The sequence below is a fragment of the Epinephelus fuscoguttatus genome, linkage group LG21, assembly GCF_011397635.1.
Source record: "Epinephelus fuscoguttatus linkage group LG21, E.fuscoguttatus.final_Chr_v1".
NCBI classification, from domain to species: domain Eukaryota; kingdom Metazoa; phylum Chordata; class Actinopteri; order Perciformes; family Serranidae; genus Epinephelus; species Epinephelus fuscoguttatus.
In genome coordinates this window covers 37,988,246-38,003,814 of record NC_064772.1, presented here as the reverse complement: position 1 = coordinate 38,003,814, position 15,569 = coordinate 37,988,246, and the positions used below count along the sequence as shown (strand labels likewise).

The following is a 15,569-nucleotide window of genomic DNA, read 5'->3' as shown; positions in this document are numbered from 1 at the left end:
CACCTATGGTCATGAGCTCTGGGTAGTGACTGAAAGAATGAGATCGTGGATACAAGCTGCCGAAATGAGTTTTCTCCATGGGGTGTGGGTGGAGATAGGGGGAGGAGCTCTGACATGCGGAGGGAGCTCAGAGTAGAGCTGCTGCTCCTATGTGTGGAAAGGGGTCAGTTGAGGTGGTTCAACATGTGATCAGGATCCTCCTGGGCACCTCCTGTTAGAGGTTTTCCAGGCACGTCCCACTGGTAGGAGGCCCCGGGGCAGACCCAGAACATGCTGGATGGACTACATATCTCGTCTGGCCTGGGAACACCTCGGGGTCCCCCAGGAGGAGCTGGAAAGGGTTGCTGGAGAGAGGGACGTCTGGGGTGCTTTGCTCGGCCTGCTGCCCCTGCCACCCGGCCCCGGATAAGCGGATGAAAATGGATGGTGTCAGTATAGCAATATGATAATGCCAATCCACAGTGACCGATAAAGGCAGAGGAAGTTACCTTGAAACGATTGATCAAGTCGTATCTGGTGAGCAGCTCATAGAAGACAAATTTCAGAGCGTGATCTCCACTCGCATCATTCAGTGCAAACACATCAAAGGACCACGTGTCCACGTGCTGGAACAGATTCACACAAACACGTTTCATCAGCACATGAATATCAACATACCTGTGAATACTATGGTTCTGTATTTCTGTTTAAATGTATTAGAAATAAGGAAACATGGAAACACCCATGACATGTTGCCTCACACTCACTCATCCACAACTCTAATGGTAAGCATCATCAGTTACTTCATCCCACCCTTCAACCTCAGCCTCTTTTCATCCCTCCATTCTAGACTCAATTCAATAATGGACTGATGGATAGTGATGGTCAAATGAAGCCTCATGAAGCATTTTCTTTTTTTTCTGAGCCCACGAGATGGTGCTTTTTGTTGAATAAAAGGTTGAAAACGCACACGAGTGCCATCTAGTGGGCACAGAAAATAAAGAAAATGCTTCATGAGGCTTCATTTGGCCATCACTACTGATGGATGAATTAAGATTTTCAAAACTCAGCATTAGCTTGACAAAAAGAAACACAACATACACACACAATACACGAACAAATGGACATGTACACACATTAATACCTTGAGCACAGTGATGACATCTGGGGGATAAGTCAGACCGGCCATGTTGGAGGTTCGTCTGTACATCCTGTCACAGAGATATAACACACACATAGACACACACCTCAGCACAATGTCAAAAATACACACACACTGAATGCAGCACTGAGAAGTGCAAACAAACTTTTGCTTATCTCTTTAATGTGTGCAGAGGGTTTTATAATGATAAAATATTAGAAGACATGAATCAGCTGATCTCCTCTTTCTCCTGTTCACTAACATCCTCACCAAGGAGATGAAGACTGAGACTGAATCTTTATTGAATATGACGGACCAAGGATTTGGAGGAAAGTATGAAGGGATGAGGATCAAGGGATTAAAGAGTGAACAGATGAGCATGGAGGGATGGAGGGATGATAGGGTGTACAATAAAGGTATGAGGGTCAGAGATAAAGAATGGAGGGATAACGGTCGAGGGGTGAAGGGTGCAGGATGAATGGATGTGGGTCGAGGGTCAAAGGGTTGAGGGATGAAGGGATGAGGGTCGAAGGGTTGAGGGATGAAGGGATGAGGGTCAAGGAATAAGGGGATGAGGGTCAGAGATGAAAGACAAAGGGTTCAAGTGGTGAAGGGTGTAGGATGAAAGGATGGACAGAGCCTTCTCCATTGCTGCACCCACCCTCTGGAACTCCCTCCCAAAGCACATCCGTGACTGCAGTGACCTCCCATCATTCAAATCACTACTCAAAACTCACCTGTTCCGTTCTGCTTTTAATGTTTAGCTACTTTTATTCATTTATTTATTTATTTGTTTTTTCAGTCCCATTGCTACTCCTCTTTGTCTTCGATGTCTTTTGCTGAAAATTGTTTTTGATGTGTTTGAACCATCTCTGTAAAGTGACTTTGAGAACTTTGAAAAACGCTTTATAAATAAAATGTATTATTATTATTAGTAGTAGTATGGAAATGGGGGGTGAAGGGATGAGACATGAATGGATGAGGGTTAAGGGTCAAAGGGTTGAGGGATGAAGGGACAAGGGTCGAGGAACAAGGTGATCAGCGTCAGAGATGAAGGACGAAGTGGTAAGAGTCGAGGGTCGAAGGGTGTAGGATGAAAGGATGAAGATGGAGGACTGAAGGGGTGAAAGGTGTAGGATGAGGGTCGAGGGTCAAAGGGTTGAGGGATGAAGGGATGAGGGTTACACATGGACTGTTACAACAAACAAACCAAAGGAACCAAACCTTTCCACAAAGATGCCAGCCTGCACTGCATGGACGATGCTCCGGAAGCGTGGTTTGTCTTCGTTACGGCGCAGCATCAGACGCCTCTGCCTGGTAAAAGTGGAAGCCAGCCAGTCCCGGACCTCTGACGGCACCGAGTCGGACTGAATGTCACTCAGCTCATCTTCTGGATCCACCAGCCGCCTGCAGGGAGAAGAATTTTCACATATAAAAACAAAATTCACTATTCAGTTACTTCAAAAATGAAACCTTATTCAAAGCAGATACAATTTATGAACTATGAACGCTTTGTCTCTGATTTCAGCATCAGACACTGACCCCAGAATCCACTAGGTGGTATGATAAACAGCTGGGTGACATCAGTTTGTAACACAGCTGGACAGAATCTTTCACGGTGTTATGATTCCCCGGCTGGATGGCACCAAGTGCTGCCGGTTATGACATCATAAAAGGAGCTAAAGAGTGACAAGGGAGGGTGGGAAAGGTGGTGGAAGGCTCCAACTAGTGATGGCCAAATGAAGCCTCATGAAGCATTTTCTTTATTTTCTGAGCCCACTAGATGGTGCTATTTGTTCAACAAAAGGTTGAAAGCAAACTGAATTGCCATTCTTTGAGCCTCTCTCTCTCTCTTTAAATCATGAGCGCCATCTAGTGGGCTCAGAAAATGAAGAAAATGCTTCATGAGGCTTCATTTGGCCATCATTAGCTCCAACAAACCCTTAACTTTCAACCGGAAGCCAGTATTTCACTTCCTGTATGAATGCAGAGCCAAATGTATTTTTCTATACCTAACCATGTGCTGTTGTTTGAACTTAGCCACATGGTTTTGTTTGTGTCCCAGCATTGGTTGTGGTGTCTGTAAACAACAGAAGGGAAAGTCCTCTGACGAAGTGGTGATATGGGACGACTTGGGATGATGTGTTGGGAATTGTCAACAGTGTTGGAACTCATATGACACTTGTGATTTTGAGATTCTCAGTGGGAAGTTGAGCACACATTACGTTGGGCATTTACGTGGTTAAAACCCTGACAGCAGTAATGAAAGGCAAATGGGGAATACTTTTTATTAGGGATGTATCGGCCGATATCGACTTTAAAATTAACCGTTGGTATCGGCCAACATACTTTTTCTTGCACAGTGAACAAAGATTATAAACTGTTACGTCATCAAATGGAAATGATGCTATCCCAAGCATGAGCACTTTAGGTGCGTCTAGTACTGATAATTCGTCTGGGCTTCATCTCAGCAAAATTTGGAGTGCAGGACTTTTACCAGTTAATCCATCACAGTGGGTCTGAGCTTGATTCAGTAGCAGACACAGGTACTGGTATGACACAGTGCGTGTTTAAATGCGGGTTGATAAGAGCAAAACTGAGTGGAAATCTCCTTGCCTGGTTTCCTCTATGTACAGAGTTTCAAGGACTGAGGCAGCGTACTCCAGGTTTTTCTTCAGGTCCACCACAGATGCCTCCCCCCGCTCCAGCTGCTTTATGAGACACCGCAACCTGCAACACAAAGCCGTCACACCAACATCAACACTTCATTTAAAGAACGCCTCATGCTCGATTTTGGAGAGCAGGAAATATACCAGAGACCCAGCTTGTTATACTACTGTTTCTCACATCAACATAATGGCTTCAACCTTTGACCTTTCATCCATGACCTGAAGATCTTAAACACCTGAACTTAAGTCCCATTTACACCGAGCAGTACACCTCACTGGATTAGTTAAAGAGAAAAAATATATAGAAAACTTAATGACTAAAATTTTCGTCAACTAAGACTATGAAGGATAAAAATGACTAAAGATCGACTTGAGCTAAGAAACATTTTCATCTCAAGACGACATTTAAAATAGCTGTCAATACTTAAGACCATGAAACTTGGTTCAGGCATTCATTGTTCCCAGAGGATGAAGTCTAGTGACTGTGAAGATCCCTTGACTTTTTGTCACAGCCAAAACAGATGGCAATCCTTTGCTCAGCTAGCATGACTGTAGACTCTTTGTAATTCTTTTGATTCATTTTAACCAAGGTGGTCTCAGGCTGCAACACATTTCCCTTCATCACAACTTCATATGGCAGCTGTGCGTGACGCATTCACAGAGCAGACATAAATAATCATGCACAAGGAGAAACAAAGACCAGTTAATGTTTGTTCCAGTTTCTGTGTGTGTTGCTTCTTTGTGTGACCTGATTGCAGTCTTCTCCATGGCGTCGACAGCATCAGGGACCGGCAGCTCATCAGCCAGGATCTCCTCAGCGCTGCGCGGGTCAATCAGAATTCCTTTGTGTTCAGTGATCTCAAGGCCGGCTGTGACAGCGGTGCATAGTGCATTCTGGGACCGTGAGCCTGAGCAATTTTCACACAAACTACATCATATCTCTATTACACACCTCACGATTGTAACCTGAAATTACAAAAATAGTGAATCATGGTGAACTCACGTGCGAAGCGGGCCAGTGGATGGCGGTTGCTTTCCCCCGCCTCATTGGCAACTGTAAAGAAAAAATTCAGAATTTCTTTTATTTAACATAATTCTTGGTAATATGAGGGCGTGTCACACCTAACCTGTTTGTTTCAGTTAAAACAAACTCAGGTTCGTTTGCACGGTTACTACTGTTTGTTCGGGCTGGCGTGAAAGCTGCTATCAAACCCTGGTGTGGACCAAACAACTAATCCAAGACCACTTGAAAATCTGGGTCTTGGTCCACTTTGTGGTGTGAAAGCATTAACAAACCAACCACAGGAGTTTATGACAGCAGATATGTGAATTTAGCAACAGCTAAAATAAAATAAATCCTGCTGATCTTGAAATCTGTCTAAGATCTCATCATTGATACTGGTAAAGGCCATATATCCTATAACCTATGCTAATGCACACATGTAACCATGGTAACAGTCTGGTTTCCACCCTTTCCACTCTACTGAAACTGCATTGCCTAAAATCACCAATGATCTCCTTCTGGCAGCTGATTCTGGTCTATTATCCATCCTCATTCTGCTTGATCTGAGTGCGGCCTTCGACATCATCTCACACACCATCCTCCTGGACAGACCTCATACTATTGGCATCACACATTGGCTGGTTTAAATCTTACCTCTCTGGCCGCACTCAGTTCATTCAGCTGAAATTATTTACCTCGCACCCCCTCCCAGTCTCCACAGGTGTGCCCCAGGGCTCTGTCCTGGGGCCCCTGCTATTCATCATCTACTTACTCCCCCTTGGTCACATTGCTATGCAGATGACACCCAGCTCTACATCCTCTCCAAACCTGATTCCACCCTCCCTCCCTCATTCCTTACTGATTGATTTCATGAAATAAAGTCCTGGTTCACATGCACCGCCGCCCGTGGGGCAGAGCATTCAGCTGCTCTGCACTCCCCCCTGACCTCTGAAATATTGATTCACTCCCACACTTTAAATCCAGGCTGAAAAGTCACCTGTTCAGGCTTTCCTTCTGTCTTTCAGTGGGTAAGCCTGAGCAGATATTTTGTTCATGTTTGTTTTGTTTGCTTTTTAAAGCGATGTTTGTTTGTTGTAAAATGTTGAATTATCTTGTACTTTGTATTTTATTGTATTTTAAACTGTATTTTTCTCTATAAGGCGACCTTGAGTGTCATGAAAGGTGCCCAGATATAAAATGTATTATTATTATTATTAGTATTATTAACACATATGCACATCAGTGAGGGTATTTTCCCTGATTAAAAAGCTGTTGAAAGTTTGTCTGTTCATGGAGTCCATTAAAAAGTGTGTGACAGTGATCTCACAGTATGAAGCCCTGAATCATTACCGTACAAAACGGCTTCTTTTCATCCTGTCTCTGTGTTAGTCATTATTCAGAACACGCCATTGATCTGCAGTCTAATAATAGCCTCCTAATAACGCTTACAATCAGTTCTTTCTCTGTGAGCTCTTTGTGAAACCAAGGAATATAAAAATAAACACTTTAGAAGCATTAAAGTGCTGCTGCAGAAACTTCTGTTTGTCACAAGAATTTGATTTCCCCACATGGGTTCTGATGCTGCAGGAACGCCAAAACTGTCCAATCAACAAGTCACCTGTCAGTTGGTAGAACTTCATGCTTACTCCTCTTGGTTCGTCTGCAAAAAGTCAGTGTGAACAGGAAAGGAACCAAAACTAATATGCAACAACATGTCATTTTGTTCCCTCTGGTGCGACCAAATGAACCGAACTACAGGTGTGAAAGTAGCCTCGGTCAAATGATTAACAGCCTCAAACAGCCCTGGTTCAGCACCACAGTGTTTTCACTTCTGCAGAATATGATCTCAACTCACGCTTGTTGCATGTATTGTGTCTCTGCGGCTGGAAGGTTTGCCTATCCGGTCTACATGTGCCTTGTGGACCTGGAGAAGGCTTCAGACTATTTCCCATGGGAAGTCTTGTGGGGGTACTGCAGGAATACGTGGTACCGGGGTCGCTGCTATGAGTCTTCCTTGTTTAACTTGTATAACCAAAGTGAGCGTCGCGTCCACATACTTGGCACAAAGTCAAACATGTTGTCAGTGGGTCAGGGTCATCCCTTGACTCTGATTCTGCTTGTGATATTCATCAACAGGATCTCAAGGTGCAGGCAGGGGGGAGGGAAGGGGTCTGGTTTGGTGACCTCAGAATTGCATCTCTGCTCTTTGCAGAAGATGTGTTTTGTTGACCTCTAGCAGCCACTGGGGCGGTTTGCAGCCGAGTCTGATGCCGAGTCAGCACCTTGAAGTCTGAGGCCTTGGTTCTCTGCCGGAAAAAGGTGGATTGCCTCCTCTGGGTTGGAAAAAGGTTTCTGCTCTAAGCAAGGGAGTTCAAAGATCTTGGGGTCTTGTTCACAGCGAGGGTAGAATGGAGTGTGACATGGAACAGCGGTTTGGTGTGGCACCTGCAGTAATGTGGGCACTGCGCCGGACCATTGTGGTGAAGAGGAAGCTGAGACAAAAGGCAAAGCTTTCGATTTACTGGTCCATCTACGTCCCAACCCTCACCTATGGTCATGAGCTCTGGGTAGCGACTGAAAGAATGAGATCGCGGATACAAGTGGCCAAAATGGGTGCCACCTTAGAGATAGGGTGAGGAGCTCGGAGTAAAGCTGCTGCTCCTTTGCTTCGAACTGAACTTACAGTGGGTGTGGTTACATGATGGCTTCTCATTTGGAATGAAATAAATCTGAATGAAATCATTCTGAATTAAAGTCTTTCCAGGTAGTTTACATGGGAAATATTCATTCCGCATGAGGGTTTACACGGGAGATCAGTTTAATTGCCTTTATTCAGGTCCGTGCAAGGTTTGGGGCAGGGAAGGTTTCTGATTGGATGTTATGTGTTTACGTTTACCGGAAGAAAACACTGTAGTCCTCGCTCCGGATAACAAGATGCTTGACGATGCCGTTCTTAGTGCCTTTTTCGGGCTTGTTTTGCTTATATTCTTGAAGCAGCAGTACGACAACAACCTTGTTCTGCTAATGCTTCGTCTGTTGAGGAGGAGAAGGGAGGTAGAAGGTCGAAGAAGGGAGATAGAAGACCGTGCTGTGGAGAATGGAAACCGGTGAGTGCAACGAGTCCGACTGCTCTATCTCAGCTTATTGCTATGCGCGCTATATACGTCATGGCGCCAGAAGGGCAAGGAAACGAGCATGTGCAGAAAGACTGGAATGAACTTAAAGAGGAATGAGTGTATACAAGTGCCAGAAATTCTTTCATTGGGAATTATAAACGGAATATTCCAGCCCCTTACATCGGATTGAATTTTCAATGGCATTGGCGATTTTCATTCTGAATTAGGTGTTTACAAGATCACTTTTAATAGGAATGAACTTTCATTCTGAATGAATTAAACTGTCCATGTAAATGCACTCAGTGTCTTTGTTCATTGGTTTAGAAAAAATAAAACATCATTGTTTGGCTTAAAATAACTACATGTAATGTCATGTCATGAGACGTACATCACTGATGTAGCATGCTACACATACCAGCAAACTAAGTTGTTATTAATATAGTTCCACTGACTTTCACATGGGAAACAAATAGTGGGCTCCCGGTTGAAAGCCCAGTGTTTGTTTGACCCTCCCACCTGCCCTATAGAGTGCCGAAGTCACGCCCCTTCCGGTAGAGCTCATGGGACCTTAGATGGGAAAAAATATGAATGGCAGTGAATGAGGAGAGCAATATTATCTTTTGTTCCCGTTTGAGTTACGACATGAAATCTAAATATGTTGTTAATGAATTTAAAACATAAATTTTAAGGTCAAGAAAGTCATACTTTGTGGTAAAACTATTGAGATATAAGCTTTTTAATTAGAAAGACTCAAGAGTACACAGGAGGAGGTTGCGTATGTGACGTCATAGCTTTCGCTCATGTCCTGCAGCTTGGCCTCCCCGCTGAAATTCCACTGTTTTATGATTAATCGATTTATGATTGAAGATGTCTGTGTGTTTTGTGCCAGGTTGCAGTCACTCCAAGCTGCAGGAAGCGAGCAAAAGCTATGACGTCACATACGCGACCGCCTCCTGTGTAGTTTTTCTAATTACGTTTTTTTTCAAAAGCTTATATCTCAGTAGTTTTACTACAAAGTATGACTTTCTTGACCTTAAAATTTATGTTTTAAATTCATTAATAACATATTTAGATTTCATGTCACAACTCAAACGGGACCAAAAGATAATATTTCTCTCCCCATTCACTGCCATTCATATTTTTTCCCATCTAAGGTCCCATGAGCTTCACCGGAAGGGGCGTGACTTCGGCACTCTATACAGACGTCCTTGATCTTTATACTTCAACAGTTGCTGTTGGCATCAAAGATAGCTGCCGCCCAGTGCATATCATAAAACTGCAATAGGTGCCTCTGTGCGTCAGTATCTGACTCAGATCTCTGACAAAACAGGTATTTGACAAGATGGGAGTGAGAACGGGCTGGGATACCTTTAACCAAGTTCAACTCGTACAGAGTTTAAAACAGCCAGAGTACCTGAACATGCCAGTGTGGGCGTGCAGGACTGTGTGAATCCACAAATTAACAGTGCTGCAGCTGTAAATGTGCTTGTTGGCAGCTCCAAACAGTAAGCAGAAAACCTTAAAGGTTCAGTATCCTTGCTGATCTGTGACACTTTACACAAAAGGATATTGTAGCTCCAACTAATTAAGGTTAAGATTAACTAATTAAGCAACTAAAATTATGTAGCATCATGCGAGAGAGAGTACATGTACATGTGTTTTACACCAGGATAAATATAGAACAATGTGTGACCCAGGAGGACACCTGACCCTTTCATTTTTAATGGAAGGCACTCAGAAAGAGAAAAGGATTATTAACTGTGTGTGTGTGTATGTGTGTGTGTGTGTGTGTGTGTGTGTGTGTGTGTGTGTGAAAGTGATTGGTGGATGGGGAGTACGGCTGGAATCAGGCAGAGAAGGAGGAGATAAAAAACAGCCACTTCATTAGTGATAATGACTCCCTGAGCTCAGCTGCCTAACAACTGACAACACACGCACATTTATTTGCACCAGTCAAAATGATGTCACACTCATGTCCCAGTCTCTTCTGGTTCCCATAGAGACAGCAGTCAGTAAACACACACACATACACACACACCTGCACGCTGTAAAATGACATGGCCTTCTGTTCTATTAATGTGAATACAAACACGTACCTGACTCACAGTCATATTTTCTGTTTTATATTATTATCATCATCCTTTATACTGTGCAGACATTGTTTTCATATTTGTGTTCAAAAGAGCAGCTCTGGTTTAACAGACGATTCAGAGTCCCTGCATTAAAACACAACAGGTTGAAATGTGTGTTTATACATCAGTCTGTCCTGCTGCTACATCAAAATCAGTGAGCCGCTAATTAAGATCTGAATCTGAGGATATTAAGTGTTCTGTGGTCACGACTGTTTGGTGTGCTTCTATGAGTATGTTCTGTTTCTGTAATTGTATGTCTGATTTATGTGGGAACTTCTTGAATGGAGCTGTCTGAGGATGCAAAATGAATTTCAGTGTAAATTAACAAATAAAGTAGTATCGTATCACATCCAATCGTAAATGTACTTGTCACCAGGATGACATCCTCAGTTGTATACTGACATGCTTCTGTTCATTAGCTTTGCCAGCATTGCTGTCACATCGACACTGGCATGCAAAAGTTTGGGCACCCCTGGTCAAAAGTTCATTTATTGTTAATAGCTAAGCAAGTTAAAGATGAACTGATCTCCAAAAGGTAAAAAGTTAAAGATGAAACAGTTATGAAAAGGGCCTGAAGCAAAAGTTTGGGCACCCTGCATGGTCAGTGCTCAGTAGCGCCCCCTTCTTCGAAACACTTCCTGTATCCAGCTCAGAGTCTTTCACTTCTTGTTTGGAGGATTACAAAATAAAATGAATACACTGATCTTGCTTAAAATGTTGAAAAGCATGTTTCATCTTTAACTTCACGCCTTTTGGAGATCAGCTCATCTTCTGCTCACTTAACTATTCACAGTAAAAGAGATTTTGACCAGTGCCCAAACTTTTACATGTCACTGTGCACATTAACAGTGGCAGGGCGTTAGATCAAAGAATGCTCATATGATTCATTTGGGCAGGTAATTACAATGATCTATTTACTCACACAGGTGTGAGGCCTCATATTCAAGGATTGTTGGCACTTTCAGGTCTGAAAGGTCAAAAAGCAGTGACATCTGCAGCAGGGGAAAATGTTTCTAATCTGGGGAAAGCAGGAGTAAAACTTGCTGACTGTCGGTGGTATTTCTGTTCACTGTTTGTCACACTGGCTGCTGCGCAAGTCTGAGCACTATTTTTGGACCACGTCATACATGTGTTGAGTGATATGCAAAAGACTGGAGGTGTTATTTTTCACATGGCAAATCTAATCCTGGTTCACAGCGCTACACTAACACCCCAAAAACAACTGTCAGTGCGTGTACGTTCTGCTCCCAGACGTAGAGGACTGTGGAGCTTCATGATTGGCCTACCTGCTGAATGACATCAACACAGAGCTCCTGTGGTAAACTCAGACAAGTTGCGTGCTGGCAAGGAAGTGTGGCACGAGGAGCAGTGTCAGGAAGTGTGTTCAGGGAGACAACAAAATACCACTGCTGTCTATGTTACTCCCCAACATGTTTGATGAGCTGTGTACACATCCCTAAAGCTGCTGCAAGTGTTGTTAGTCGAGCTTTTTGCTTCGTACAGAAACATGGTTTTCCAACGGTCTACAAACTAATGAGTTTACTCACTTTTATTGTGATGCAGACAAGAAGTCTGGCGAAACAAGGGTGTCTTCATCTAAACTACAATTACTGAGTCATTTAACTCAGATGTGAATGCTGATCGTAACCTTTATCGTTACTTTCCAAAGCCAGAGGCCGTTATCACAAACATTCTGAGAACACTCTCAGAGAGCTCCTAAAGCCAAGCTCACATCAAAGATTTGTGACAAGACAAAACTGTTTTTAGAACACTGCAGAGAAAAGTGTCAGCGGTGTGAACTCGACTCAAGCTGGCTGATGGTGTCACCTGACACTCAGCTGGTCAAATGGCCAGTGGCTGGTTTTAAAGCACGTCACCTGTTTCAACAGCCAATCAGCTTGTAGTGAAGTCTGCTGGTCAAGTCAAAATGACCGCAGACGGCGTGTTGGCTTGTCCCCGCCGAGCCCTCTGAATCTGTCCTCACATGTGCCGGTGTCAGACGGTGGGTCGTTGCTGCTGCTGGCTGTATGTGCTTATGCCCTGGTAACCTATGCTGGTTATTTATATTATTGTGGCGTATTGATTATGAATACAGTCCATCTGATGCTGGTTTTGTTTCATCACTAATACAAATGATGAAAACTATCATCAACATCCTTTCTCCCCTCACGAAAACGAGACAATGACGAGCTAAAAATAGGTCTTGCTAATAAAAACTAAGATGAAATCCGTTTTTCATTTCTGTTGACGAGATGTGACAGAAATGTTAATGGTAGTCTGTCGGACACTGAAAGCAGAGGACAGCCGTGCTTGTAATGATCTTCAGATGCCTGATGAGCCACAGGCTGTAAACTCCAGTAAATAGTCTGCACCAGGATGTTTGGGTTGGTGCGAGTTGTGAGCTGTAACTCAGCAGTAAATAATCAGCCGTGTGTGTCTGACTGTGGATGGTGGAGCTGCTGAATGGATTTGTGGAGTTTGTTAGTTGCAGCGGTGGCTGTTAGCAGCTAGCTCCGCTCGCAGCCTTCACAGCTTCACCCCGCAGGACTCCACTCAGTCCGGACTGGAGAAGGTTTGTGGGTTGATGGTGTTTGACAGGCAGGTAGGAGGCTCAGTTATCTGTGAGTGTAGCTGTGCTGTAAGTAAACAGGCTGAACTCAGATCAGTTTTCTCTGACAGAGATGAGAGTTTAGTTTGAATCACCAACTCTGTGAGAGGACACCAGTTTAAACCTCCAGACTAACATGTTGCACATGAAGAAACAAGTTATGTTTCTGCTTCTTAACAGTCACATGGATAAGTCAGAGTTTACAATGAACCTGGGGACAAATCCTAGTTGGCTCACATTAGTTATTTGTTGAGAGCATAAATAGAGAGATGTTGAGCTTTTCAGATGATGATCAGTAAGTGTGTGCTCGTAAATCAGCCCTTAAACCTGTCACACACTGCTGGAAACATGACAGTTTTCTCTGACACCTAAAAGTTGATCAGATCAATATGGACAGCCACAACTAAAGAGTGTTTGATGACAGTATCTTGTTCTTAACCTCTTGTCCATGGCCAGAGCTAAAGAATCTGCCTATGTTCACTTGAGGACTAGGGGAATGAAACAGGAAGTAGAGGGTTATTAAATTTGCATTTCCTGCTGTATCAACAATCCTACACCTCAGCTGTCACAGAAACAAGGGATGGAGTAAACCTCAGGAAGCATGGGCAGAGTAGCCAATTTAAAAGATGAACCAACCACCTGTGGGGCCTGACGGGACTCCTTAAAAACGTGGTTTTGCAGAACGTAGCAGTGCATGATTCAGCGAGGGCAGAGACCACCTCAGCCTGCGCTCTGAGTTTATTGTTAACCCTAATGTCACCAGTTTGTCAACAGAGGGAAGCAAATCACATCTTATTATTAGCTGTTGAATTTTCGATCAGTGAGTGGTGTATGAGCACGAGTCAAGTATAATCACAGCGACCCTCATTTCTCAATCTAAAGCACAAACCAGTGCAGATCTGAATGCAGAAATCATCTTACGAAACAATCGTAATTTACATATCCCGTCCCGATATATTCTCCATTTAGAGGCCTCGCCCCGAGAGTATAGGACATAAAGAGGCGTGAAACGGCCAACAAGAGAAACTTTTCTGAGCTGGAAATGGAAACGCTGATGTCCCAACTGGTTCTATTTATCAGCCTGAAAACTTAATTAATAATTGATAATATAATAATAATAGCTTAGACTTATATAGCGCCTTTCAAGAGACCCAAAGACACTTTACAACACTTTCATCAAAGGAAGTCAGAAAAACGCAGGATGGAAAGAAATCACAGCGTCGCAGTGGACATTCATGCTTGAGGTGGCAGCATGGATATTCACATCCAGGTCACAACACCTTCTCACCACAAACCAACCGCACCAGAGTTCCTTTGGAACCGGACTGAGACCACCTCTTCAAGAAGGTCTCAGTCTGGTTGTTTTGGTGTGTTCACACCTGCACAAAGGAACCGTACTGAGGGGGCAAACAAACTTGAGTTTGACTGAACCGAGCCAAACAGGGAAGGTGTTAAAACACTGTAAGATTTCCCTTCATTAGAACTAAGGAGCCAGAAACGGCCCCAGTATATAGACTGATTCACATCCATATGACATGAAGTTTAAAAAGGTCATATTATGGAACTGGAAGAAGCAAAAATAATAGTGATCGTGTCAAAGCTGTCAGCTGTGGTAGAAACATTCATTATACAGGACAAATGTATTCGTATTGTTTAGGTTCAGGATTTTAAAGCTCTTCATCTTGGCACGCTTTATGTTTGGAGACTTTGCTCCGGGTGTCTGGAGACAAGAAGAAGACCTTGTAGATGTTCCCGACTCCCATGGCGAATAGTCTGGACCCATGGTTACACAACAGTGTTGTGCCTCCTCCCTGGTGGTGTCATACGGCTGACTCTGTATAAAGAAATGTACAAAGATCTTCTCTGGCCAGATTGGCGTTGCCATAAACATTTATATTCTACTTATGCTTTTGTACACCGGAGTGAAGACTGACCCTGAAGTACAAGTTTTTCACGTCATCAGCACAGACGCATGTTCTCAGATATTTTTTTTTTCCTGAAGCAAAGATGGAGCACATGTTACAGATGAACACCTACAATTCAAATATAATAAACCTTAAGTAAAGAATGCCACCTGTTCAGCAACACAATAGCACCAACCATAACCTCTGTCTCACACACACACACACACACACACACACACACACACGCGCGCGCGTACACGACCACAGTGTAACAAAGAGTCTCTTACCGATGGTGAAGCTGAAGCCATCAATGCTGAAAGTGGCACTCCTGCACTTTTTAAATCCCTGTTTTTTGGACGTGGGTTGTGTCATGGTGGCTCTTGACGTGCACCTCTCTGCTCTCTGTCTGTCAGTGGATGTTTGCGGAGAGCAGAACACTGTTTCCCAGGAGAGGAGTGAGCCCAGAGGCTGTTCCCCTCTGAGTGCCTGTATCCCTGGCAGTGCTGAAGTCCCGCTGGAGGCTGGAGGTGCTGCGGAGCTTTCAGCAGTCGTGTTCAGGAGGAATGCTGCCCCCTCCTCCTCCTCCTCCTCCTCCTCTTCCTCTTCTTCCTCCCCCTCCCTGCTCTTCATCCCTCAAGGCCACTGTGATCCTGCAGGAGCACTCACAATGGCAGCTCTCTCACTCTGTCTCTGCTTTTCCTCTCTCCGTCACTCACAGTTGACTCAGCAGCAGATACATGTCTCTTACCCCCCTGTGGTCTGCTATATGGCCATGCTCACTTACTTCAGTGCTAAAGCCAGTTGATTAGTCTCCTCCTCCTTCACAATCTCCTTGTTCTGTGATGTTCTCGATGTTTTCCCTGAAGCTGGAACATCAAATTATCGACATCAAGCAAGGACATTTATTATTTTACACCTTGAGCAATTATCAGTGAGTGCACCTGTTGTGTCATGTTCATCCAGGCCGCTGGAAAAAATGATGAACGCAGACATCAGTCAGCATCAGTCTGTCCTCTG

At 43.8% G+C, this 15,569-nt stretch overlaps 1 protein-coding gene across 1 annotated transcript in view; it reads right to left on the bottom strand.

Moving 5' to 3' along the window:
* The window catches only part of pde1ca (phosphodiesterase 1C, calmodulin-dependent a), a 31,871-nt gene extending 16,800 nt beyond the window's left edge, over positions 1 to 15,071 (bottom strand). Inside the window, exons 1-7 of the mRNA XM_049565649.1 lie at positions 14,840 to 15,071; positions 4,793 to 4,843; positions 4,538 to 4,697; positions 3,737 to 3,850; positions 2,345 to 2,527; positions 1,124 to 1,190; positions 489 to 605 (exon numbers count right to left, since the gene is read on the bottom strand). Coding sequence (XP_049421606.1) covers positions 489 to 605; positions 1,124 to 1,190; positions 2,345 to 2,527; positions 3,737 to 3,850; positions 4,538 to 4,697; positions 4,793 to 4,843; positions 14,840 to 14,924 — 777 coding nt within the window. The 5' untranslated portion in view covers positions 14,925 to 15,071. The remainder of the gene's footprint in view (positions 1 to 488; positions 606 to 1,123; positions 1,191 to 2,344; positions 2,528 to 3,736; positions 3,851 to 4,537; positions 4,698 to 4,792; positions 4,844 to 14,839) is intronic.
* Positions 15,072 to 15,569: the final 498 nt, after the last annotated feature.